At 48.4% G+C, this 23632-nt stretch overlaps 2 protein-coding genes across 5 annotated transcripts; one reads left to right on the top strand and one right to left on the bottom strand.

Annotated features, from left to right (window-relative positions):
* The first annotated feature begins 550 nt into the window (after positions 1-550).
* On the top strand, positions 551-9968 carry LOC108920862 (zinc finger and BTB domain-containing protein 25-like). 3 transcript variants are annotated; one of them, XM_018729923.2, is made up of 3 exons: positions 2693-2847; positions 4460-4648; positions 8610-9967. In XM_018729923.2, the coding sequence occupies exons 2-3, from the start codon at positions 4476-4478 to the stop codon at positions 9610-9612; spliced, it is 1176 nt and encodes a 391-aa protein (XP_018585439.1). In that variant the 5' UTR covers positions 2693-2847; positions 4460-4475; the 3' UTR covers positions 9613-9967. The 3 variants fall into 3 exon arrangements, with proteins under 3 accessions (XP_018585440.1, XP_018585439.1, XP_018585437.1); XM_018729924.2 differs by lacking the exons at positions 2693-2847; positions 4460-4648 and adding an exon at positions 551-599 and having other exon boundaries at positions 8610-9968; XM_018729921.2 differs by lacking the exon at positions 2693-2847 and having other exon boundaries at positions 3858-4648; positions 8610-9966.
* Positions 9969-16483: 6515 nt separating this feature from the next.
* Positions 16484-23563, bottom strand: LOC108920740 (RING finger protein 145). Of its 2 annotated transcripts, none has more exons than XM_018729749.2 (11): positions 23496-23563; positions 22694-23054; positions 21838-21946; positions 20688-20779; positions 20175-20416; positions 19867-20042; positions 19529-19669; positions 19230-19412; positions 19000-19147; positions 18201-18557; positions 16484-17932 (listed from the first exon to the last, which is right to left on the bottom strand). In XM_018729749.2, exons 2-11 carry the CDS (start codon positions 22881-22883, stop codon positions 17045-17047), a joined length of 2526 nt encoding a protein of 841 aa, XP_018585265.1. In that variant the 5' UTR covers positions 22884-23054; positions 23496-23563; the 3' UTR covers positions 16484-17044. The 2 variants fall into 2 exon arrangements, with proteins under 2 accessions (XP_018585265.1, XP_018585264.1); XM_018729748.2 differs by having other exon boundaries at positions 23365-23556.
* Positions 23564-23632: the final 69 nt, after the last annotated feature.

Genomic DNA, 23632 nt, shown 5'->3' with positions numbered 1-23632 from the left:
CTTGGAGAGGCCAAACAGCTCCTGGGAACAAGTCCTATCCCTACCCTGGCGGATGTCCTGAGGCAAAAAAAGGAAGACTCCACACCTAAAAAAAAAAGAAAAAAAGTCCATAAGGGAGGCTGAAGCATTGGAGGGGGCCTTTTGCTGGCTGGGTCCCCTTCGGAAGAAGGCCGAGAGCAACCCTCCTCCCCGGAGGAGATGGATACTGTGAGGGCCCTGCGGAGTTCCCCATCGAGATCTCCGATTTGGCAGTTGTTTCACAGAGGAAGACAGGCAACAACGCCAAACTCGGAGGCATACCGGCCAGAGGGGGACTCTAGTTGGGCAGTGGGGGCAATGCCCTCTCGGGAGATGATTTTAATGGACGTAATCATGTTTGGTTTTTATTCTTATTTTAATTTTGTTTTAGTGTTTTTTAATAATGTACTCGGATGGCTGATTTTAATATTTTAACCCTTAACGTCAGGGAGGTTAAAAATAAAAGAGAATTGCTTTATTTTACCAGCTTCAGTTCTACGCCTTCAATCTGTGTTTTTTGCAGGAAGTCCACCTCTGGGACCAGTGGGACGTGACTCTCCTCTCTCATTAATGGAGGAAGGGTGAGTCCTACCGGAGCGTATGTGGCGTCCACTCTACAGGCATGGGGATACTTTTTGGGGACTGCACCTTTGAGAAGGTAAGGCCTTTCACTGCTCATGCTGGCAGGGTTTTGGGTGTGGACGTCACGTAGAGAAGTCCATGTTCTTTACATTGAGCCGCTGACAGCCGCAGTTCGCACCCACCCAGAGATTGATGCCCTTCTCCTGCTGGGGGTGGCAGTGAGATGGTGAAGCTGGCCCAATACGCGGACGACACTAAGTTGTTACTGTGTGCGTTGCGGTTGCTCGGCCTGGTTCGGGTGCGCCTCCAGCATGGTGCTGAGCCTCAGCAAGTCTCGTATCAAGTTCTTTGGCAGCTGGAAAAACAGAGAGGACTGCATCGGTGGTTTTTCCTGATCCAATAGTCCTCTCAAGGTGTTGGGGGTCAACTTTCTTTCGGAAGATGCCACCAGGGTCAATTGGGAAGAACGCTTGACTAAAGACAGATGGAAAATGGGTTTGTGGAAGACCGGGTCCCTCTCCTTGGTAGGAAAAACGCTGGTGCTGAATGTGGACATCCTCCCTATGTTGCGCTACCTTGCGCACGTGTACCCCTTATCCCACAGGATGCGGAGTTACCTTATGAAAGACGTTTTCAATCTCTGATGATTCTAGAGTTGACCAGCACCCAGCTCAAGAAGCTCTTCTTTATCTGCTTGTCCATGATACCTACTCCTTCCAGATGTGTCCGTCTGCACAGCCTGAGTAGCAAATTTACTCTCCTCAGTGGAGTGTCAGAATAACTGAGTACCTCCACCTTATTTCATTGATTCCAAGAATTTTAACTCATATTACATACAATGTACAAAAATGAATAATGCTATCATACCACAGGCCTTTCTCCCTCTTCCACTCACCCCCTTATATTCCCTATGAGTCCCCAAAGCAGTTGAACACAATTCCATTTTACCCACAATTCAACTAGTTTAAGTTCAAGTGGGTTTTTATTGTCATTCCTGTATATTGCTGGTATACAGACAGTGGAACGAAATATCCTTTCTCAGGGACCATGGTGCAACACAGAACAGTACGCAAGACTAGATAAAGTGCAAATACACAACAGTGTGAAACGAATACATGGCAATAACTATTTACAGTAAACCCATTTCCTGCTCAAACTCCCAGTAACGCAGGTCGTTACAATAACTGATTATACATAATTATAATTTTCTATAGTGTATTGGGGGGATGGGGGGCACGGTGGCGCAGTGGTGCAGTGGGTTGGACCGGGTCCTGCTCTCTGGTGGGTCTGGGGTTCGAGTCCCGCTTGGGGTGCCTTGCGACGGACTGGCATCCCGCCCTGGGTGTGTCCCCTCCCCCTCTGGCCTTACGCCCCAAGTTGCCGGGTTAGGCCCTGGTTCCCCGTGACCCGATATGGGACAAGCGGTTCAGAAAGTGTGTCTGTGTGTATAGTGTATTGTGGTTTACAACATGTATAGCATGTTTTGAAAATAATTTACTATTTATTGAAAAATTACGAATAAAGTTAATAATTGATACATTTAATTATTCACACACACACACATTTTCAGAACCACTTGTCCCATACGGGGTCACAGGGAACCAGAGCCTACCCAGTAACACAGGGCATAAGGCTAGAGGACACACCCAGGACGGGATGCCAGTCCATCATAAGGCACCCCAAGCAGGACTCGAACCCCAGACCCACCGGAGAGCAGGACTGTGGTTCAACCCACTGCGCCACTGCGCCACCGCGCCACCGCACCCTCTGGTACATTTAACTATTCGTATTTCCTAATTAGGCAAATTTTCAAAGTGTCGGGAGTTACCGAACTCATTATCTTTCCAGAAAGCAAATGGGGTGGAAGAGGGGGCCAAAAAAACTATCAAATTAGAGTTGATCTTCTGATGACTGCGCCATAACCTTCCTGACAATAAAGCCCTTCTGTCCTCTTACACAACGGCGCGACACCGATGCAGCGTTACTGCTGGGAGCGCGCGCTGCGCTTCTATTTGCGCGTCAGCCTCCTCCGTGACACGTGCGCGGAGACATGAGGAGGTTGATTGGCGGCAAGAAAAATAACTGACAACTGTTTTCTGCAAGCGATTGGCGGGGAAAAAAACAATAACTGGCAACCGTTTCCCCCAGTGATCCGCTGCGTGGATATAATTGACGTCTCGAGAATTACGGACAAAACTGCCTCGCGGAATCACTCAGTGTGTTTTAAGGGGTGCGGTACAATAGGTGGTAAGGAAGCGTTTCGGCAGCGATCGGTATTCATAACGTTTGCTGGACGTGCGCGTGGGGCAGTGGTGCGTGCGGTCGCGCGCGTGCGCGCCCTCGTGTCGCTGCGTACATGGATGGATGCGATGCGGTGGACATAACAACCGTGATACACATGCGCATCTTCGCATCGCTTTCCAGGGATATAAATGAGCTATTTTGCAAAATTAATAAAATATGTTGCTTTTTAAAGAGCCGCAGCTGTACACGATGTATTTTCTGTAATGAGCAAGTTCTTGTGTCTTGGGTGTGGCGACACACACGGCCCGGGCGCAGTGAGTGTACACAGTTAGTACATAAGAGAATTTATTTATGAGAATTTTATGTATAAACATACATAAATGGGGTGTATATAATAAATATGTGCAGCTGGCCATTCCTGGCTTATTATTGTGGACTTTATCTGTAAGACTTCGCGTAAAAAAGGCGTCGCGAGCTTAAAATGTTCAAATTGTCATGTCTTTCCACGTCCTGCTCGGTTTATAAAACGTGAAGTCAGTTTAATTCTTCACTGTGGGAAAACGACATTCCTTTCAGTCGCTGCGACGGCGGTTGCTGGGTGACGGCGCGTGCCTCCCCATAATGCCCTGTGGCTGCTGCTGTGGTCACTGCGTGGTCACTGCGTGGTCAGCGTGTTGCGCTTCATCCTTGCGCGTTTTTTTCTAATGGTTGTTGTCGCAGCTCCTTCTGATGCGCGGTCACTAGGGGTCGCTGTTGGACACGATCTGCTGCCCTGTGGATACTTGTTACATTGGTTACCATTTGTTACAATTTGTACTTTGGAATTTGTTATAGTTGGTTATTTGCTACATTTTGTTACCAGTTTGTTAGTTTGCTGTTCATTACTATTTGTTACAACTTTAATTTATATTGTATTACCTATTACATTTATAACTGGGAGTGCAGTGGTTTCTGTAGCTGCCTATATTATATACAGAGTATATAAATATTCTTTCTGCTGCTGGTTTCTGAGTTTTGCCATGCAAATTTCATTGTAGTGTATACAGCTGCAAAGTATCTTAATCTTAAATCTTATTTACCCTAAATTGCTCCAGTTAAGTTAACCAGCTGTAAACTTTTGCACATGCCACATTTTACATATTATGTTTTAATAAATAGTAAGTGTGAATTAAAATTGACAAAATACATCAGGGTGGTACAGTGGTTTGAACCCAGCTCAGTGTGCGGTGCTTGCATGTGCTCCCCGTGTGTGCGAGTTTCTTTCCATGGTACAAAGACTTGCAGCCCAGGATAATCAGATGCTCTAAAAATTTACAATATGTGTTATTGCCTGTAACTTCTTTTCACTTACAAAACTGGAAATTTTACCACAGGTCCCCAAACTTTTGCACATGACTGTATCTCGACTATGGCTAAAAACCTTGCAGACAAATACTGTGTTCCGTGCACAGTCTCATAAACACTGGAGGGTGTGGTACTTGGGGTGAAGGGCTTGTTATTTTTGGAATGCACTGTGTCCCAGTATCACCTGCCTACAGACAGAGGGCGCTGTTTCCAAGCTTGTGCTCTTGTTGGTGATGCCAGGGCTCACCTGTACCTGTGGTTGTGGCCCCAGGGCGGGAGGCGACGCCATGGAGGTGTCCAGCCACAGCCTGCTCCTTCTGCAGCAGCTCAACATCCAGAGGGAGTTTGGCTTTTTGTGCGACTGCACTGTTGCCATAGGCAACGTGTACTTCAAGGCTCACCGCGCTGTGCTGGCGGCCTTCTCCAACTACTTCAAGATGATCTTCATTCATCAGTCTAGGTCAGGGAAGCTTTGCATCTTTATATAGTCTGTGATCATGATTTTGCATGTTAATCTTTTATACACCCCTCCTTGAACCGCCACCTTACCGTGGTGGAGGGGTTTGATTGCCTGAATGATTTTAGGAGCTATGTTGCCTGGGGCTATATGCCCCTGGTAGGGTCTTCCATGGCAAACAGGTCCTGGATGACAGACGAGACAAAGTGCGGTTCAAAAGCCCCGTATGATGACAATTAAACCAAGGCTTTCGTTTACCCTGCCCGGTATGGGGCCACCGGGGCCCCACCCTGGTAGCCAGGTCTATGCCCACGGGGCCTGGCCAGGCTCAGCCCGAAGCCAAGACGTGGAGCCGCTCTTCGGTGTACTCACCACCTGCCGGAGAGACCGTAAGGGGCCGGTGCATTGTGATTTGGGTGGTGGTCGGGGCCGAGTGCCTGGCCAACCCAAACCTCAGGCGCCAACTCTGGTTTTTGGGACTTGGAATGTCACCTCACTGGCGGGGAAGGAACCTGAGCTGGTGCGGGAGGTTGAAAGATACCGTCTAGATATAGTCGGTCTCACTTCCACTCACAGCTTGGGTTCTGGAACCACTCTTCTCGACCAGGGGTGGACTCTCCACTATTCTGGTGTTGCCCAGGGTGAGAGACGGCGGGCCAGTGTGGGCTTGTTAATAGCCCCCCGGTTCAGCCACCATGTGTTGGAGTCTACCCCGGTGAACGAGAGGGTCGTGTCCCTGCGCCTTCGGGTCAGGGAATGGTCTCTCACTGTCATTTGTGCTTCTGCGTCTGGCAGCAGTGTAGAGTACCCGGCCTTTTTAGAGTCCTTGGGGGGCATGCTGGAAAGCGCTCCCACTGGGGACTCTGTTGTTCTACTGGGGCACTTTAACGCCCACGTGGGCAGCGACAGTGACACTTGGAGGGGCGTGATTGGGAGGAACGGCCTCCCTGATCTGAACCCGAGTGGTGAGTTGTTACTGGATTTCTGTGCTAGTCAACGGTTTGTCCATAACAAACACCATGTTCATTCATAAGGGTGCCCATTAGTGCACTTGGCACCAGGACACCCTAGGTCGGAGGTCGATGATCGACTTTGTAGTCGTTTCTTCTGATCTTCGGCCATGTGTCTTGGACACTCGGGTGAAGAGAGGGGCTGAGCTGTCAACTGATTACCACCTGGTGGTGAGTTGGATTCGATGGCGGGGGAAAAAGCTGGACAGACCTGGGAGGTCCAAACACATAGTGAGGGTCTGTTGGGAACGTTTGGCGGAGGCCCCTGTCAGAGAGGTCTTCAACTCCCACCTCCGACAGAGCTTCAACCAGGTCCCGAGGGAGACTGGGGACATTGAGTCCAAATGGACTATGTTCCACACCTCCATTGTCGCGGCGGCGGTTCGGAGCTGCGGCCATAAAGTCTCCGGCGCCTGTCGCGGCGGCAATCCCCGAACACGGTGGTGGACACCGGAGGTAAGGGATGCCGTCAAGCTGAAGAAGGAGTTCTATCGGGTCTGGCTGGCTCATGGGACTCCTGAAGCAGCTGACGGTTACCGACGGGCCAAACGGAGCGCGGCTCTGGCAGTCGCCGCGGCAAAAACTCGGGTTTGGGAGGAGTTCGGTGAGGCCATGGAGGAAGACTTTCGGTCGGCCTCAAAGAGATTCTGGCAAACCGTCCGGCGACTCAGAAGGGGGAAGCGGTGTTCCGCCAACACTGTTTACAGTGGAGGTAGTGCGCTGCTGACCTCAACTGAGGATGTCCTTGGACGGTGGAAGGAGTACTTTGAGGATCTCCTCAATCCCTCTGACACGCCTTCCGTAGAGGAAGCTGAGGCTGGGGACTCGGAGGGGGACTCGTCCATTACCCTGGCTGAAGTTGCTGAGGTAGTCAAAAAACTCCTCGGTGGCAAGGCTCCGGGAGTGGATGAGATCCACCCCGAGTTTCTCAAGTCTCTGGATGTTGTGGGGCTGTCTTGGCTGACACGCCTCTGCAGCATCGCGTGGAGTTCGGGGACGGTGCCTCTGGACTGGCAGACCGGGGTGGTGGTCCCTCTTTTTAAGAAGGGGGACCGGAGATTGTGTTCCAACTATAGGGGGATCACACTCCTTAGCCTCCCTGGGAAAGTCTATGCCCGGGTACTGGAGAGGAGAATTCGACCGATAGTCGAACCTCAGATCAAGGAGGAGCAATGCGGTTTTCGCCCTGGCCGTGGAACACTGGACCAGCTCTATACCCTCACTAGGGTGTTGGAGGGTTCGTGGGAGTTTGCCCAACCAGTCCATATGTGTTTTGTGGACCTGGAGAAGGCATTCGACCGTGTCCCTCGTGGGATCCTGTGGGAGGTACTTCGGGATTATGGGGTTCGGGGCTCGCTGCTACGGGCTGTTCGTTCCCTGTATGACCGGAGCAGGAGCTTGGTTCGCATTGCCGGCAGTAAGTCAGACCTGTTCCCGGTGCATGTTGGACTCCGCCAGGGCTGCCCTTTGTCACCGATTCTGTTCATTATTTTTATGGACAGAATTTCTAGGCGCAGTCAGGGAACGGAGGGTGTCTGTTTTGGTGGCCGCGAGATCTCGTCTCTGCTTTTTGCGGACGATGTGGTCCTGTTGGCTTCATCAAGTCAAGACTTGCAGCGTGCACTGGGGAGGTTTGCAGCCGAGTGCGAAGCGGCGGGGATGAGAATCAGCACCTCCAAATCCGAGGCCATGGTTCTCAGTCGGAAAAAGGTGGATTGCCCCCTCCGGGTTAGGAGGGAGTTGCTCCCTCAAGTGGAGGAGTTTAAGTATCTTGGGGTCTTGTTCACGAGTGAGGGGAAAAATGGAGCGGCAGGTTGACAGACGGATCGGTGCGGCGTCCGCAGTAATGCGGTCATTGTACCGGTCTGTTGTGGTGAAGAAGGAGCTGAGTCGTAAGGTGAAGCTCTTAATTTACCGGTCGATCTACGTTCCTACCCTCACCTATGGTCATGAACTCTGGATCATGACCGAAAGAATGAGATCGCGGATACAAGCGGCAGAAATGAGTTTCCTCCGCAGAGTGGCTGGGTGCACCCTTAGGGATAGGGTGAGGAGCTCAGTCACCCGGCAGGAGCTCGGAGTAGAGCCGCTGCTCCTCCGCATCGAGAGGAGCCGGTTGAGGTGGCTCGGGCATCTGTTCCGGATGCCTCCTGGACACCTCCCTGGGGAGGTGTTCCGGGCATCTCCCACTGGGAGGAGGCCTCCGGGCAGACCCAGGACACATTGGAGAGACTACGTCTCCCAGCTGGCCTGGGAACGCCTTGGGGTTCCCCCAGAGGAGCTGGAGGAGGTGTGCGGGGAGAGGGAAGTCTGGGGGGCTCTGCTTGGACTACTGCCCCCACAACCTGGTTCCGGATAAGTGGAGGAAGATGGATGGATGGATCTTTTATACACTCATGTATTACATCATCTTCTTAAATTACTTCTTTATGCAGCTACTCATGCAATGCACAATGCTGCCTGAAAGTATGTGAACCCTGTAGGGATAGTCATTATTCTTGTATGAAATATTAAATTTAGAAAATCTACATAATTTCCTCTGAAAACATGGAATTGTTCATAACACAGCTGTTATGTTACATGAGAAAGACTGATTCTCATTAAATAACCATATCATGGTAAAACTAAAGGACATATGGGGTTTGCATACTTTCGAGCAGCACATTTATACAGTGGTATGTGATAAATTGTGAATGTTTACTAGAATCACAATTCTGCATTCAAACCTTGTCCTTCTCTTTGTGTTGTTCTCTGAGATGGGTGTCGCTTTGGAGGAAAGTGTCCTAAATTAATAAACATACATGTAAATGTCCATACCAATATCCCAGAACTACTGCACATATTTGTATTCCATAAATAGAGCTAGTATACCAGTTGAAATCACGTGCCGAAGCTTCACAAAATTTGTCGACCCTGCCTCAAGTTCGTCTCGCTTGCTGTCCTCGTGTTCGCAGCGAGTGCATCAAGATCCAGCCCACTGACATCCAGCCCGATGTGTTCAGCTACCTCCTGCACATCATGTACACGGGCACTGGGCCCAAGCAGCAGGTGGACCAGAGCCGTCTGCAGGAGGGCATCAAGTTCCTGCACGCCTACCAGCTGTGCCGCAGGTCCGCCGAGGGCCAGGACGCTACCTGCGACTCCGCCAAAATGTCCAACCTCTACGGCATCCAGATCTCATCCCAGCCGGCACCCAAGGCAAGCCTCGGTGTCAAGGAGCCTCAGCCCAGCGTTCAGGCACGTGCATCTCCAGCGGGGGGCGCCAGCGGGGGGTTGTCCAACAGGCCACGCTCCGACCTTCGAGGCACCTGCTCTGTGGCCTCTGGAGAGGACGCCAGTGTCACAGTGACGGTGAAGCAGGAGAGGGTCGAGTCGGAGGGGCCCTCGGAGGCCCCCAGCAGCCCTGCTCAGGGGCCCCTTAAGGAGTGGCTCCGGACCCTTTACTGCCACCACTGCGGTGAGCGCTGTGGCTCCCGCCAGGGTCTTCGAGAGCACCTCTTCAATCATGCCACAAGCTCCCTGCCCTCAATAGTCCCTTTGGCCCACCAGGGGGAGGGGCCAGAGGGCAGAGGGGTAGAGTTGGAGACTAGTCAAGACCGCCCCCTACAGATGGGGCTGATTGGAGGGGTTCGCAGTGAACTGGAGCCCCCGGAGGAACCGGTGGCCGAGCTGCGGGGCTCACGGCGGAGGAAGGCCTCCTGTGCCATCTGTAGCCTCCAGTTGGCCCCAGGGACTCAGGCCCAGGAAAACATGAACAGCCCGCCGGGGCGGCCTGCCCGCTGCCACCGCCATAACCGCGTGTGTAGGCAGCCCCCCCGCCACTGCTGCACTGCTGAGGTTCAAGCCGAGGTGGGCTCGGATGAGGTGGCCGCGAACCCTCAGGACAACGGCAGCTCCTGCTACTCGCTGGACTCGGAGATCTCCCAGGAGAGCGCCGACACCGTGGCCGCAGAGTGACCGCTGTGTGTAGGACGGTTGTTCTTGAAAATCTCCCTCAAGACTGATTCCTCTCGGTTATTCTCTGATGGCTTCATGTCCCGTGGTCTCTGTGCTGTCATTTTTATGTGCTTGTTTGATTTCTGTGGAAAATTAATTTTACTCTGTTTTAGCCGTAGGGGGACAGGAAATGCAATTTTAATTCAACGATCCATCGAGCTTTTTCAAAATAGCAACATACAGGTGGTCCCCTACTTGCAGAAGTCAATTTAGTCATTAGTCAGAAATCCCATTACACTGTATTATATGAACCATTACGATATATAAACTATTGACATGCATGAATGTTATCTTCTATTAGGCTTTGTTATATTTTTTTTGACTAATTTCACATATTCATGTTAATATGGAATAAAACAGAATAATGATAATGTAAATACAGTAAAGTAATTATAAAATTAAGTACAGTGCAGGTTATTATTTATGAATAAATAAATACTTTTTTGCTTTCTAGTCATTTGGAATAAAAAGTAACTTGTGAATTACAAATTGCAAATGAAAAGTTCTACAAGTTGCAAACAAAACATTTTGTAACCAAAACACGAGGCACCCAAACAATACAAATGTATCAAATGAACAGATGTATCAGTTGTCGCATATTACAGAAAGCAGTCATGGATATTACCACCAAACACTAGGGCTCAAAAATTCCATTAAACATTTAATAGGACATGATCCTAAGTCGCATAACTCGAGGGCCACCTGTAAAAATGCCAGATTCATTGCTCAGCGTTTATCTAAAGTGGCTAAGAGCTCCATCCTTTTATTAATAATAGATATTTTGTTGGAATATTTCAGGCCTCTAGAGAGACGGCACAGCCTCACCCATAGTGTGTGTGAGTGACAGAGAGAGTGTGTGTGTGTTCCACTGATGTATGGATGAGTGACCCAGTGTAAGTAGAGTATCTAGCAGTGTAAGTCACCGCGGTGAATAAGGTGTGTTGGCTCATAACACTACATAGAGTTCACTGGGAGTCGCTTTGGAGAAAAGCATCTGCGGAATAAATGTAAATGTAATAATTGCTACTGAAAACGTGTCAAATTTGCAAATTAACGATTTTTTTATATACGTCACTTCTTAAATAAATCAGAAATATAGCAGGATTTGTGTTCTGGCAAAGGACTATTTAACATTTGTTATGAATTCAAAAAAAAAACATCCGGTCCAGCAAATCTTTCAGATGAGTGTCATGCAAGATGGTCACACGCTTTTTCATTGTTCTTGTCATGCACTTGAATCACATTACTTGCATTCCTCTCAATTCAAATTCATGTTTTTCACAAGGAGTCCCAGGTTTGCTGCTTTACAGCGTTTTGCTGTGGTACCAGTGTATACCAAATTATGCATCATCTGATCATGACAAAATAAAGGCAAGGTTAGTCAACACTGGTTTATCCATTAACTAAATACATTTTGTAAAAATTAAATTAGTTATTAAAAATGTAATATATAAAACATTATTTCGGCTTGCAGTGCAATTAGTGCAGATAAATGAGAACCTCAGAATGTATGTATTGTGGTATCAATAAAATCTTTATTTTAATTTTCAACTATAATCATTCTCAGATTATGAACAATTGATTGAAATCCAGTGCCAATGCACACAAATTGTTTTACTAAGCTGTATAGGTCTACATTCCCAAACTATTAACATTTTTAATGCTTTATAGCAGTTAATCATATAATGATTAGTGAAAGACATAATTTAAAAAAAGTGACAGTGTTACCTATTTCTATGCATTTAATTTTTTTCTCAATATTTTCATTTTACCCGTGTGGAAAAGTAACTGACAAAAATATTTGGAAATTATCCTAAAATGTGGCATATATTCTGGTATATATAGCTGTATGCATAATTATTTTTACATTTCTGTCAAAAACATTACAGAACATTACATTACAAACCTATTTTACATGCACCTCTGGCCATTTGCAAATATTTACATGGCTTGTACCAGTGTTTTAAAATTTAATGGTCTATCAGGTGGCATACATTCGAGTCCATGTTTTTACCATATAGATCACCCTCAGTTCGGAGGGTCCTATAGCTACTAGTTTGGTTACTAATAACTAGTTACTAGTGCTCATCAGGACTAAACCCTGCAAACAATAACAATAACTTAATAACTGCAAACTGTGCAGGACAGTGAGGTTCTAACAGTAGGATCCAAGGAGAAAAAGGACCTCTACTCATTTTCTTTTTAAAACAAAGTTCTTTTCTTGTATCTGGAAGCCAAAAGTTGAAAATGTGCTGTAAAAAAAGACGTTTTATTTTTTCCCATGTTGACTTCCAGGTCCTCCTCAAGTCATCGTCTCCAGAGCATCATCCTCGGCCCCAGCTCTCTGGGCGGAGAGTCCTTCTCTTTGGGCCTCCTGGTCTCCTTTTCGCACCCTTTCCCCGAGAAGCTACAGACACCCTGATCAAGTGGTCCTAAACATTTCACAATTTTGGCAAAGAACTGTTGAACTGTCAAGAACCACTCGACCAAAGCACGACCGGAGAAGCGCGTCTCTCGGAGCCGCCAGGAAACAAATCTGGAGACACCTTCCCGTCCACGTCGCTTGAGCTCCTGCGCCCAATTTTAAAACGTAACGCTAAGGCAACAAATCAGATCGCACCCGTCGGTCGAAGCGTTCGCCCCGAACGCACCCGCTGCGCTAACCGCACACGCTTGCTCTCTTTATATACGCCTCCCTTTGACAGGCAGCCCAAGCAGGTCCAGCAGCCAGGACCGGGATGAAACCTGGAGCCGTCAGACCGGCTGCGTGACATTTATGCCGTTTTACCTACATTTCATAATCCTCATTTTTATTTGACTCTTAAACTTTACTCCCTGAAATCTTTAAACCTCAATTTTCAAACTTGAAATTTTCGATGGCTCTTTTAAATTTGGATTCCCTTCACACTGGTCTGACGCCGTAGAGGTTCCCGTTTTCAGGTGCGCAGTGCCTGTCCTGCGGCCATCCTCGTCCTCTTGCTCCCCCATCACACTTTTTTACAATTTTCATAAATTTGTCTTAGTAAATGTGCCAATGGAGCCTGCAAGGTGTAGCCAGACACCCCTGCGTGCAGCTGCTGAAAACCACATAAAGGCCGAGCGAAGGTGCAGCCAGGAGAACGAAAGGCCCACATTTGCAGAGGGGTCGATTCCCACAGGTGCCCTCCGTTATTGTTACATGATCATTTTAACATTAATGGAGTTATGTGTTAAAAAAGGATGGACTGTGTCTGTCTGAAGACCACCCACGTGGCTCAGTGCGTACTTCACTGCGTGGAGCCTTTGGGCCTCGAGGGTTGCGACCCGTCCAGCACACACGACCTTCCCAGAGCGCGGAACACGCGTACGAGCACCACTGGGATGCGGAGGAGAAAAAAGAAAAGAAAAGATGGTCACAGTACGTCTTCCAGGGCCGACTTGCGCCGAGAGAGACGTCATCAGAATGAAGCCCCAGTTGAACTGGTTAAACCAAGCAGGTAAGTAGAGTCAGGGGTGTAAATCATAGTCATTTACTCATTTTATAAGTTTGAGATTTAGCATTTAGATTTCGTAAGTTTAATATTCCATACAAGTATAACGATATAGGGTTCACACACTTTCAAGCCACACTGTACATAAGGAAATGCGGGAGAGTGACCGAGAGCCCGAAAGGACACAACTGACGAGAGCTGCTCCGTGGGTCAGGAACACCTCGCAGTCGGCGCCTTCGGCCGGTTCTGTAGCGCTGCGTGTCTGAACTGAAGCCAACTTCACTTTCAAGTCCTCGTCACTCATAAAGTAACAATGGAAACTTGGACAGTGTAACCTGTGCGGCTCGGGTCATGGATGTTGATTGATGTACATAAGAATGTAAGGATTCATCCTGTCCTGGTCAGGGAAAAAGTGGTCCAGAGCCAGTCCTGGAGTCACTGGGAACAAGGTGGGGGTGGGGGGTGATACACCTGTCGAGCAGTTACCTGTTTACCTGAACCGCATGTGTTTGGGCTGTGGGAGGAAACCAGAGCAAACCTATACAGACATGGGAAATACATGCAAGCTCCACACAAACTGAGCCTGACTCGAACCCGTGCACAAGTAACTCGGACACTGGGAGATGGCAATGCCTCCCGCTGCGCCGCAGTGCCGTCCTCGTAAGGATTCAATGTGTGACAAACCTGGATCATCAAAGCCTTCGAACCCTTGGAATAGTTCTCTCACGTTGTCAGGCTACTTCACTAATTTTAACATAAACCTGTGTGTCACAAGCATAGAAGGGAGATTTAACTGAAATTAAACGCAATTAGGAAATTGAAATGTCATAGAATGGAAATGTAGCCCATCGCTTGTTAATACGCTATTATTGCCATATTAAACACGAGTTATTTCTTCCCCAAAGACAAGGGGAGAGAAGACTGTAAATCTGACTCAGATTTAAATTTAATTTAGGGGAGACACTTAGGAAACATGATTTGTTTAATCTCTAAATGATCCAGCTGTTTTTATGAAGCAGTGCACATGTCTTTTGGGATGCAGTAATAATCTCCAAAATACATTTTTATATATTTATTTATCAGACTTCCAATGAACTCTATGTAGTGTTATCAGCCCACACACCTTATTCACCAGAGTGACTTACACTGCTAGATACACTATATACACTGGTTTACTTAGCCTAAAACAGTCACATCATTCTTTCTTCACAGAGCACTTTTAATGGTCTGTTTAAACTAGAAGCCTAAGAGGATTAAACTGCCCATAAAGACCATGTTTTTTTGCTGGAAAGTAGGTGGCTCTACAGGATCTGCAGAAAGTACCTACATACCAGAGGATTAAAATGAAGACTAAATGTGTTCAGCCTGTTCTACAGGATGTAGGTGGAGATTTTTTTTTTTTTTTTTTTTAAAAAACAATCAGGTGAATATATTACAGGAATGTTCCTACGTGTTTGCGGTTCCCAAATGGTGCCGCCGTTCCAGTCGCACCGCATGCCATCTGCCTTAGCTCCTACGCTGCGATGCATCTTTTGTCACTGCCAGGGAATGTGAGCGAGAATATGGACAGACCTGAACATCTGCCTTCGATCCTTCGGTCGCCCGGCCTCCTCTCTCACCTCTTCCATTTTCAGCTACAGGCCAGGAGCCATGTTACCGTGGTACAGTCTTGAGAAAGGAGAGAGAACTCCAGAGAGCTCAGTTTGTTGCACTGACATTTATTAATAATACATGCAGGCTAAGATGTAGCGTATTTAATCACATTTGATTTTCATTTATTTTTTCATCAACTATCCTGAAGACTTCAGCAGTTGACTCCACAGCTGAGTATTTATAACATAGCTGAAGACCAGGGAACGTTGTTAGCAGTAAAATGGTACTTATAGAGCCTCTCGGATACTGCAGTAGGGTGTAGAAAAGAAAGGGCCGCAACCTGATCCCCCTCCTGGTGTCGTATCCTTAACCAAGGTACTTGTCCTCAAATACTACAGTAAAGATATCTTGTTTACTGGCGAAGTCTTTACTGAAATAACCAAAAGATTAAGAAAACTTTTGAAGGGCACTACAGCTAGATGAGGGATTCGAACCCGTGACCTTTGGGTCTAAAGGCAGCTGCTGTAACCACTACATTATTACTGATTCTTACTTAAATCAACATCTGATTATAGTTCAGGTCAAATTTATGCAGAAATTAAAAGAATTCTGAAGGTCTCACGAACGTTCCTGCAGTACCGTACATAGGAATCCCAAGCGTTTCGTGTTTCTCTTGTGGCCCTGAGGTACGTGTCCAAGACATGAAACACTCAGCACGTGAGATGTAGAGTTTCACTGGAGCTCAAGCCCACTGATGTGCTCATCCTTCACTCAAAGTGGAAGGGCCACAAGCTCACCCTGTCTCAGCTGTCGAGCCCCCAGTCGAGCGAGGAGGTCCTGCAGGGGCTGATGACTCCGTGTCCTGAAGTTCACATCTTCAGAGCGGAGCTCCACAGGCTGCAATTTGGCATCCCACAGGTTTCCACCCAGAAGAGATGATCAAGGACGGCCGGCCATATCCTCCTAAACCACAACCACCATGCCAAGACCAAGGTACTTCTCCTGAATACCTAGCTGTATAACTGGTCAGTCAGTGTGAGATGAGCATTCGAACCTCAGACAACACACTTTCATTCTATTTTACCCAAAGAATCACAATGTACTGTTTAAAATCTGGTGACATTTTTATATTTAAAGTCAATCTGGAATCTTTTGGGAGAGTACTATGCAGTTTTCAGTGAGCACAAGCTTTCCAAACATGTAGCTGGGCTTGTGGCTCGGCCCCCAGTTGTCCTCTCCAAGAGCTTCTGGAACCTCTATCCATCCCATCTAAGAGTGGAAGCGGAAACCCTCTGATCACATTATCATTCTATTATGAAAGTCCATCGTTTGGCTCTTACTTTTGGAGTGTAGCCTTTGAAAATAAAAGATCTCGAGCAGGCAGTGGTACTTCTACACTTAATGAGGACACCGACGCAGCTATTTAATTCAAACTAATTTTGGTCATTATATCAGAACCTGGTCCTTCTGGCCAAAACATACACGGTTAATGCAGATTGAGGGATCACCGAGTCACAACGATGGTTCACTGTCAATCAACAACTAATAAAGATGACTAAAGAACAAGGTCGTCTGTGCCATGACGGCTACTCAGTTCAAGGCTGTGTGAGCTAAGAACCAGATGGGGTCACATCTTCTCGAGCCTGAGCTCAGAAAGAGCAGCACCACATTGGCTGGCTGTAACTGTAAATGCTTGCGGACAAAAGAGGCACCATTTAAAAACACCACAACAGACCAGGAGGTTCTGGTACCGTTTATAATCGCAACAAGGCCACGAGCTCCGTTTCGCAAAGGGACCCTTAGAGAGCTCTAACCACTCTCCCTTAAACAGCCACTCAGAAGGGCAACAGAAAACACTGAGAACATGAAGTGTAGCACAGCCTTTTCGTTTACCCTGCCTTACCACAGTAGCATGTTTCCTCTGCATAACTGCAACAAGAATGACCACAGAACCAGCATGTTACCTGTGAGAAAGTGAACAAAACCTGTAAAGTGAAAAATACACAGAACAACCAGAGGCCCAATAGAACCATAAATTTGAATGTGCCATTTCCTTCCAATGTAGATCAAGATGAACATCATCAGAATACACTTAATGACTCTACAGAGATATTTTAATTGCACATGTCCACATTTTTTATTCATTTTTCACCAAGTTTGCTTTCAGGTAACTATTTTTGGTCTGCATTATGTACCTTTTTGGACTAGTTAACACCTTTTTTATAGCAGATGGCTGGAGTTTATCATCTTCCAGACAAAGGCAGTGCGGTTGTTCTGCCACACATAGGACAGGGGGGCTGGCTGGCTGCACAGGGAGCCTGTTCCTCTGGCTACGAGGCAGGGCGGCCCTCGCTTACGGCCACCTCTCCTCCTGCACTGCCAGCACTGAGAACCAGGGCCTCCAAGTCCTCCTCATGTACAGCATAGTAGGGCTGCTGCTGGCCACACCAGTCAGTTTGGTAGTGTTCCCCAATGTGCTCATGATCCAGCGAGTTCTGCTCAAGCTGTCTGTGTGGGCGGAGCTCAGCCTGGCCCAGTGCTGCACCCTCCTCCTTGCTAAAGGTAAAGGGATCTTCCACGAGGTCATGCCTACAAGTCAAAGCTTGACTCTCCTGGTCACAGTCTGATCTGTCAGTATGGTCTACCACACCGCCCTGCCTCACTGAACCGTTGTTGGAACACAGCGATGTTCTTTGCGGTGCCATTTTCCCAACAGTGCATCCATAGCCTTTCTCAGGGTGTGCGTCGTGGAGGAAGTCGGAGGCAGGTTGGGGGCTTAAGGTGCTTCTCCTTTCCCAGCCCTCTGACTTCAAGTCAACCGTGTGGTCTGCTTCAGAGTGCGGGCTCGCGGAACCCAGCCAGTCGCCACCAGTGCCGACACAGCAGCCTGATGACAGGCACCCCAATAAACCCCCATCTTGTGCCGCGCTGGCATCTTCCTCCCTGTCCTCCTCCTGTGTGGGTTGACCTTCAGAGTCAGGGGGGGACTGTTCATGAGCTCCTTCTTCCACAGATTCCACGCTGGGGGCACGACTGCTTTGCTCCCCCACAGGCCTCCTCCCCGTCCCAGCTGGCTCTGGCCCACCACCCTGGGGGGACACACTGGGCTTCACAGGCTGGTGGCACATGGGGCAGCTCTCCTGCACATAAAGCCACTTGCGGAGACAGTTTCCATGGAAGAAGTGTCCGCAGTGTGTCACCACAGCCGAGCTCATCTCCTGAGTGTGTGTGCATGAGACAGAGAGAGAGAGAGAGAGAGAGAGAGAGAGAGAGAGTGTCCCATGGCAGGAAACACATTAAACATCACTTCTACAGTCTTGCTGCACAATTTCTTGAATTTCCAGACATCATCATAATCAATACCAGTAATAGTATTGACTATTTTACCTTTACGGTTTTTACTTTAAACAAAGCTATGGCAAGTACACATTTGTTCAAGCTGAGCAGAACAGCACCAGCTCCACACACCCTAGACTCCAGGCTCACCTGGAAGCAGATGGCACAGACGTCACTGTGGCGCCGCAGCTGCTCGTCAGAGGCACGTGGCAGGGAGTTGATCTTCTTTGCCGCCTCACGGCGCAGTAGGAAGCTCCTCCAGCCAGACTGGGCACGGAGCCACACGTTGAAGTAGGAGTGGATGATTATCACGGAGGCGCCCATCCAGCTCCATTCACCGAAAAGGGACTCCCACGTGCCGTACGCCACGACGCAAAGCGCCACTAGGAACTCCAGCACACGGCTCACCGCGTTCACACAGTAGATGACCTCGTCCAGGCTCTCAATGGGGTCCTGTCGCACCAGCTCCACCATAAATAGTGAGTAAATGAGCAACGTGCCTGTCACCTGCCGGAGCAAAGGAGGGGAAGGGGTGCTCTCAATTGCTCATCGTGTTCCCATCACACACACCTCCCACAGGTTACGGCAGTGACACTGAGCAGACAGTCAGAGTGTGACTACACTACACTGCAGGTCTTCACTCCTGCTCCCACACAATAGCACCTGGGCACTGAAGCACCACCTGACTGCCCTCCTCACACCACTAAATGAGCCACTTAATCACTTTCAACAGGAAAGAGCTAAACATTCAGCACATATTGCAGGACCAAGGAGCAAGAGCTGTGGACCCCACTCTGACAGGTGCTCACACAAGGAGATAAAGAGGGACATTAAACCATGACTTTCTGCAACAAACAGTGTTCACTCAAGTATGAATTTAACTTTTTTACTGCAATAAATGCAACCGTGTTAAGTTAGAACACGCAGAGCAGCTGCGCTACACCCGTACCTGGAGTGACGTGAGCATGCAGCTGGACACAAGGATGAGCAGCCAGAAGTCCATGTGGAAGAACTGGCAGATTTTGTAGGCCATGAAGCCGGGAAAGGCCAGCAGAAAGAGGCACATGCTGAGGCCTCGACAGTGTTTCCACAGGCACCTGCGTATAGGCAGGGGGAGGGTCACAAACCTGCGCCAGGGATGCACAACAGCTCTCTACCAGCCCGCTGACCGCTGCTGACCTACTGCGGGATGCTCCCAGAGCCAAGATGACTGGGTCAGTGATCTCAATCATAGACTGCAGAGTGGAGGTGACCACAATGAAGAGGATGATGCTGAGGAGGAAGGTGCGCTGCAAAACCTGCATGTCCAGGAGGCCAGTCTGAAGAGCCAGGAGCAGTAGCGTGACCCCCTCTGTCACACCTCTGAGAACAAAGGGACAGAAAGCATGAAAAATGCAGTGCCAGGCAGACATTCTCTTTCGCACACCATACAGAGTGGAATCCAGAAAGCGGTAGGCTGCTGCTCTTGCTATTCTCACCTATGCATGACATTCTCGTTCTGCACAGCAGCGAACCCCCCCAGGTAGAACTTGCAGAGGTTGAGCAGGCCCAGAGCCAGGTAGGAAACCACAAATGTCAGGCCCAGCAGGGAGTAGGGAGTGGCGCAGCACTCAGACACACTGCCACCGGAAACAATTCAGCAACGTGGGACACAGGACACACTTTGCCACGGAGACGTTACTCGGGGTTGAAACGACAAAAATAACTAAGTCATCTCAATACAGACAATTTAATGTACTGAGCAATTTTCGTGTTGGACTCTGAAGGCCCTGCTGGGGCACAGGACGGTTAAGTGTGTTAAACGAGCACGACAGACCTGGTGAGAAATAAAAACAGCACTCCCTGGTGGCTGACAAAGTTATTGCTGGCAGTTGCATAGGAGTAGAGCTGCACCAGGAAGAGCACAACCCAGAAGACACTGAAGAGCGTGGGGACTGCAAGCTGGTTCCACAGAGAGATTCCCAGCGCAAGCAGCCTGTACAGCTCAAGGGCCTGATGGGAGGAGGGGGGGTGTGAAGAAGACACACGGGACACCTGTCACTGTGAATGACACACTGCTCAGTTTCAAAGGCAACAGTTTAGCGATAGTTCAGGTGAACTAACATCAGAGCGCAAGGCCTTTACCTCCAGCTGCTGGACCTCCCGGTAGGCGGCCCGTGCCAGCTGATAGGGCACAAACAGGTTGGAGAGCAGAAACACGGCCACCTCAACGCCCGTGAGAACCGTGGCAAAGGAGCTGACCATGAGCAGCGTGCCGTGAGACACGGCACACAGGCGGGCAAAGAGCGGCAGCAGGTGAGCTGAGAAGAGCCATACCTGTCGGCTCTTCATCAGGAAGGCACACAGCGTGCTGAGGATGATCTGACCTGGAGGAGGGGGTGCAAACGAGAGAAACACACACGTGCGCACACATGTAAACAGGAAACACCTGTGAACCGCAGCATCTGCGAAACAGAATAATATACACTTTTCACTGTGAAATGTATCACATACCACTATTACAACATCAACTAAGGCAACGGCTTAATGGGACTGCAGAGAAGGACTGGATGAAACGTCCTTGTTAGCACAATTGTACAAAAGAACATCCCAGAAGGACACAGGCCAGTTTTACTCAGGACAGGAGTGGTCACCTACTTGTTAGAGCACTGACAAAACGGTTGAAAGCCATAGAATCCAGATAAATAGCTCCCTCGTATCCAGAATGCACCTCTCCGCGCACGTAATCTCTGCAAAGTGGGGGGGGGGGGGACAATAAATCAATCTGCAGAGCACATGCGTCTTTATTTTACACCTCAATGTACCATTTATTTTTATAAACACAGTGACACAGAGCACTGGACAGAGAATTAAAAAAAATTACCAGACAGGAAAGAAGAGAAAATTGTTTACCTCACCGGTTTACAGCTTATGTGCTGGTATATTGCTCTTAATTCAAAGAATTTCATCGTAGAAGGGCAGCATGGTAACACAAAATGTGTGTCTCAAGCAAACTGATGACTCTAAATTGTCTTCAGTATGTGTTTGTGAGTGAATGAGTGCATGTGATGGGCCTCTGATGGCCTTGCATCCTACCCATGGTGTACCCTGTCTCACCCCTGGTGCTTCTGGGATAGACTGCAAACCACTGTGACCGTTAACTGGGAAAAAGCTCCTGATAATAGATGGATAGTGTGGTGGCAGCTGGTAGCATAGTGGTTAGAGCTGCTGCCTTTACACCCAAAGGTCACACCAGGGGGTCAAAATGGTTTGATTTCATTTTACACCACATCATTTATTATGAACATTACATCTTTAAAAAAAAACCTGCAAAATGTTTAATGTGCACTCCCAAAAATGAAGTGTTGTGAAATATGGAACTAAATCACCACTAAAGGAATATGTTGACCCCTCTGAGTTTCACAGAAAACTTCAGATCCATTAGCGAGTTTGGTGCATGTTGGTACACTCTGCTAGTGCTCAAACCCAAGACTGCAAAGAACAGAATCATTGGGGAGATAAAATGGTAAATGCATAGTGAAACTGAGCCAACATTTCCAAAGTATCTGTACCAACTATCAGAATGACAAATTTCACTTCCTTTGGACCCAAACCTGACTTGGATCGGAGTATTGACATTATTCATAGAGGCAGGACAAACGGGGAGGAGGATGTTATGCAAATTTGCCACACAACTGCACCAGTACCTTAGTTATTGCCTACCCGTGATCAATAACATAGTTTCGTGGGGGGAAAAAAATAAACCAACAGCTAGAGGTGTGAAGGTTCTATCCACAGCATCACTAACCTGGAGATCTGGTGTCCCACATAGAGCAGCAGGGCCGTAAGAACGTACAGGTAGAGTCGCACTATGTGTCTCAGGGGCAGCGCAAGCACAACCACGCTGGCCAGGTGACCTGCAGGTGACACCAGGACACAGGTTCATCTCACCACCCTCCACAGAACCATGTGGTCAAGACCCTTCCCAGGAATCGTAGGAGAGGAGGAAGTGTTCAGGAAAACCCGCTTTCGCTCGGGAGAATAAATTCAGGGCAGCAGCAATTTACACACATTAATCTTTATATTCGACACACATTTCAAGTGGTCAAAAACATCACCATCATGTAGTTTGTAAAACTGTTGGTAATAAAAACCCACAAAGCAACTGGTTGCATGTTTCTGCACCATAAATATTATAGAACATCAGACAGTAGAGCTGTTTTACTGTATACACGCTGCACAGTTATAACAATTCTTGCATAAAGCATCCACAACCTGTATCTTTAAAAGTGAATGCAATAAAAGTGTACAGAGAAAAAACATGGTATTTTATGTCATCTCTGTTATAATCCTGGTACTAGTCTGCGGTTTAATGCTGATGATATCTTGTTGCAATTTAACACATTTATTGTAAATTTCACTCACTTATTATTGCCCTGCTGAGCTTTACTCTCAAATACTGTATATAAAGTGTAAATCTGAGAAGCTGCTTTCAAAGAAACTGTGTAAATGAAGTCTTCAGGATTACACTGACACCTTTCGCTTACTGCACGTTACCTTTGCAGATGACCAGTGCGTTTGGGTAACAAACTAACAAATGAACCATATCGGCCACCCCGAAAGAAGAAAAACAAAAACGGAGGCCTCTCTGCCGGGACGCTTACCGAGATAATACACGTTCCAGACGACATATTTGTATTTGAACAGCATGTCGTCGTTTCTGGCCCTGAGCTGCTCCGTGAAGCTCTCCACATCACACTTGTAGAGCAGGTCCAGCACCAGTATGCTGGGCACCCGCAGCGCCACATTTGCCACATCCTCCAGGCGAGCCATGGTCCGCAGGGGTCCACGCATGTACGTGTGTGTGTGTCTGTGTCAGTGTGTGTATATCTGTGTCACATGGTCACACAGCTCGGTCCACAGCTACTCCAGCTGTGCTCTGCTTCAGTGCTGCTGGGAGCCACGTCCCAGCTGGTCACCTGGTACCCCTCCAGGCAGGGTGGAGCAGCACCATCATTTCCAGCACTGGAGGAGAGAAAAACCAGAGATTCGTTACACGTGTCCAGCAGCGCTGCGCGTGCGCGCACATACACGTCACAAGCAAGTCAAATGCAACTCTCTGCAGCGCTACTACTACTAGCGTTGCTTGCTAGTGTGTAACCCCCCCCCAGAAACACAGCTGGCCTCAAACGCACATTACAACACAAAAACTGGCTACAACTTTGCAAAGGCTTCAGTCTGGGTAGCAACTGTGCCTCCACAACGACACACACACACACCGCGACTCGAGCCAAGCAAGCGGACTTCGGACGACACACACACACACACGTCTCACCCAGTGTGCGGCCCCAAAACAGACGCTGCCGTCACGTTCGCCAAGCCGCTCGTTTTACAGTCGCTCTGGCGGCATAACGCGCACCGCATTAACCCGTTTTAAGAAGACAAAATACGATGTTCGCAAACTACCGCAACTCCTTCTACCGCACGTCCGACGGCTGCCGTTCGCACCGCTGCGACCACATCCGGGAAAAACGTCACAGGTTCGCGCAGCCTCAAAGAGGGCACCGGAAACAGCGGTAGCCTGTTTGCAGTCGCGAGCTGCA

Source organism: Scleropages formosus, chromosome 21, assembly GCF_900964775.1.
Source record: "Scleropages formosus chromosome 21, fSclFor1.1, whole genome shotgun sequence".
NCBI classification, from domain to species: Eukaryota; Metazoa; Chordata; class Actinopteri; order Osteoglossiformes; family Osteoglossidae; genus Scleropages; species Scleropages formosus.
Note: the sequence above shows the minus strand (reverse complement) of the source record. Positions and strands in the feature narration are given on the sequence as shown.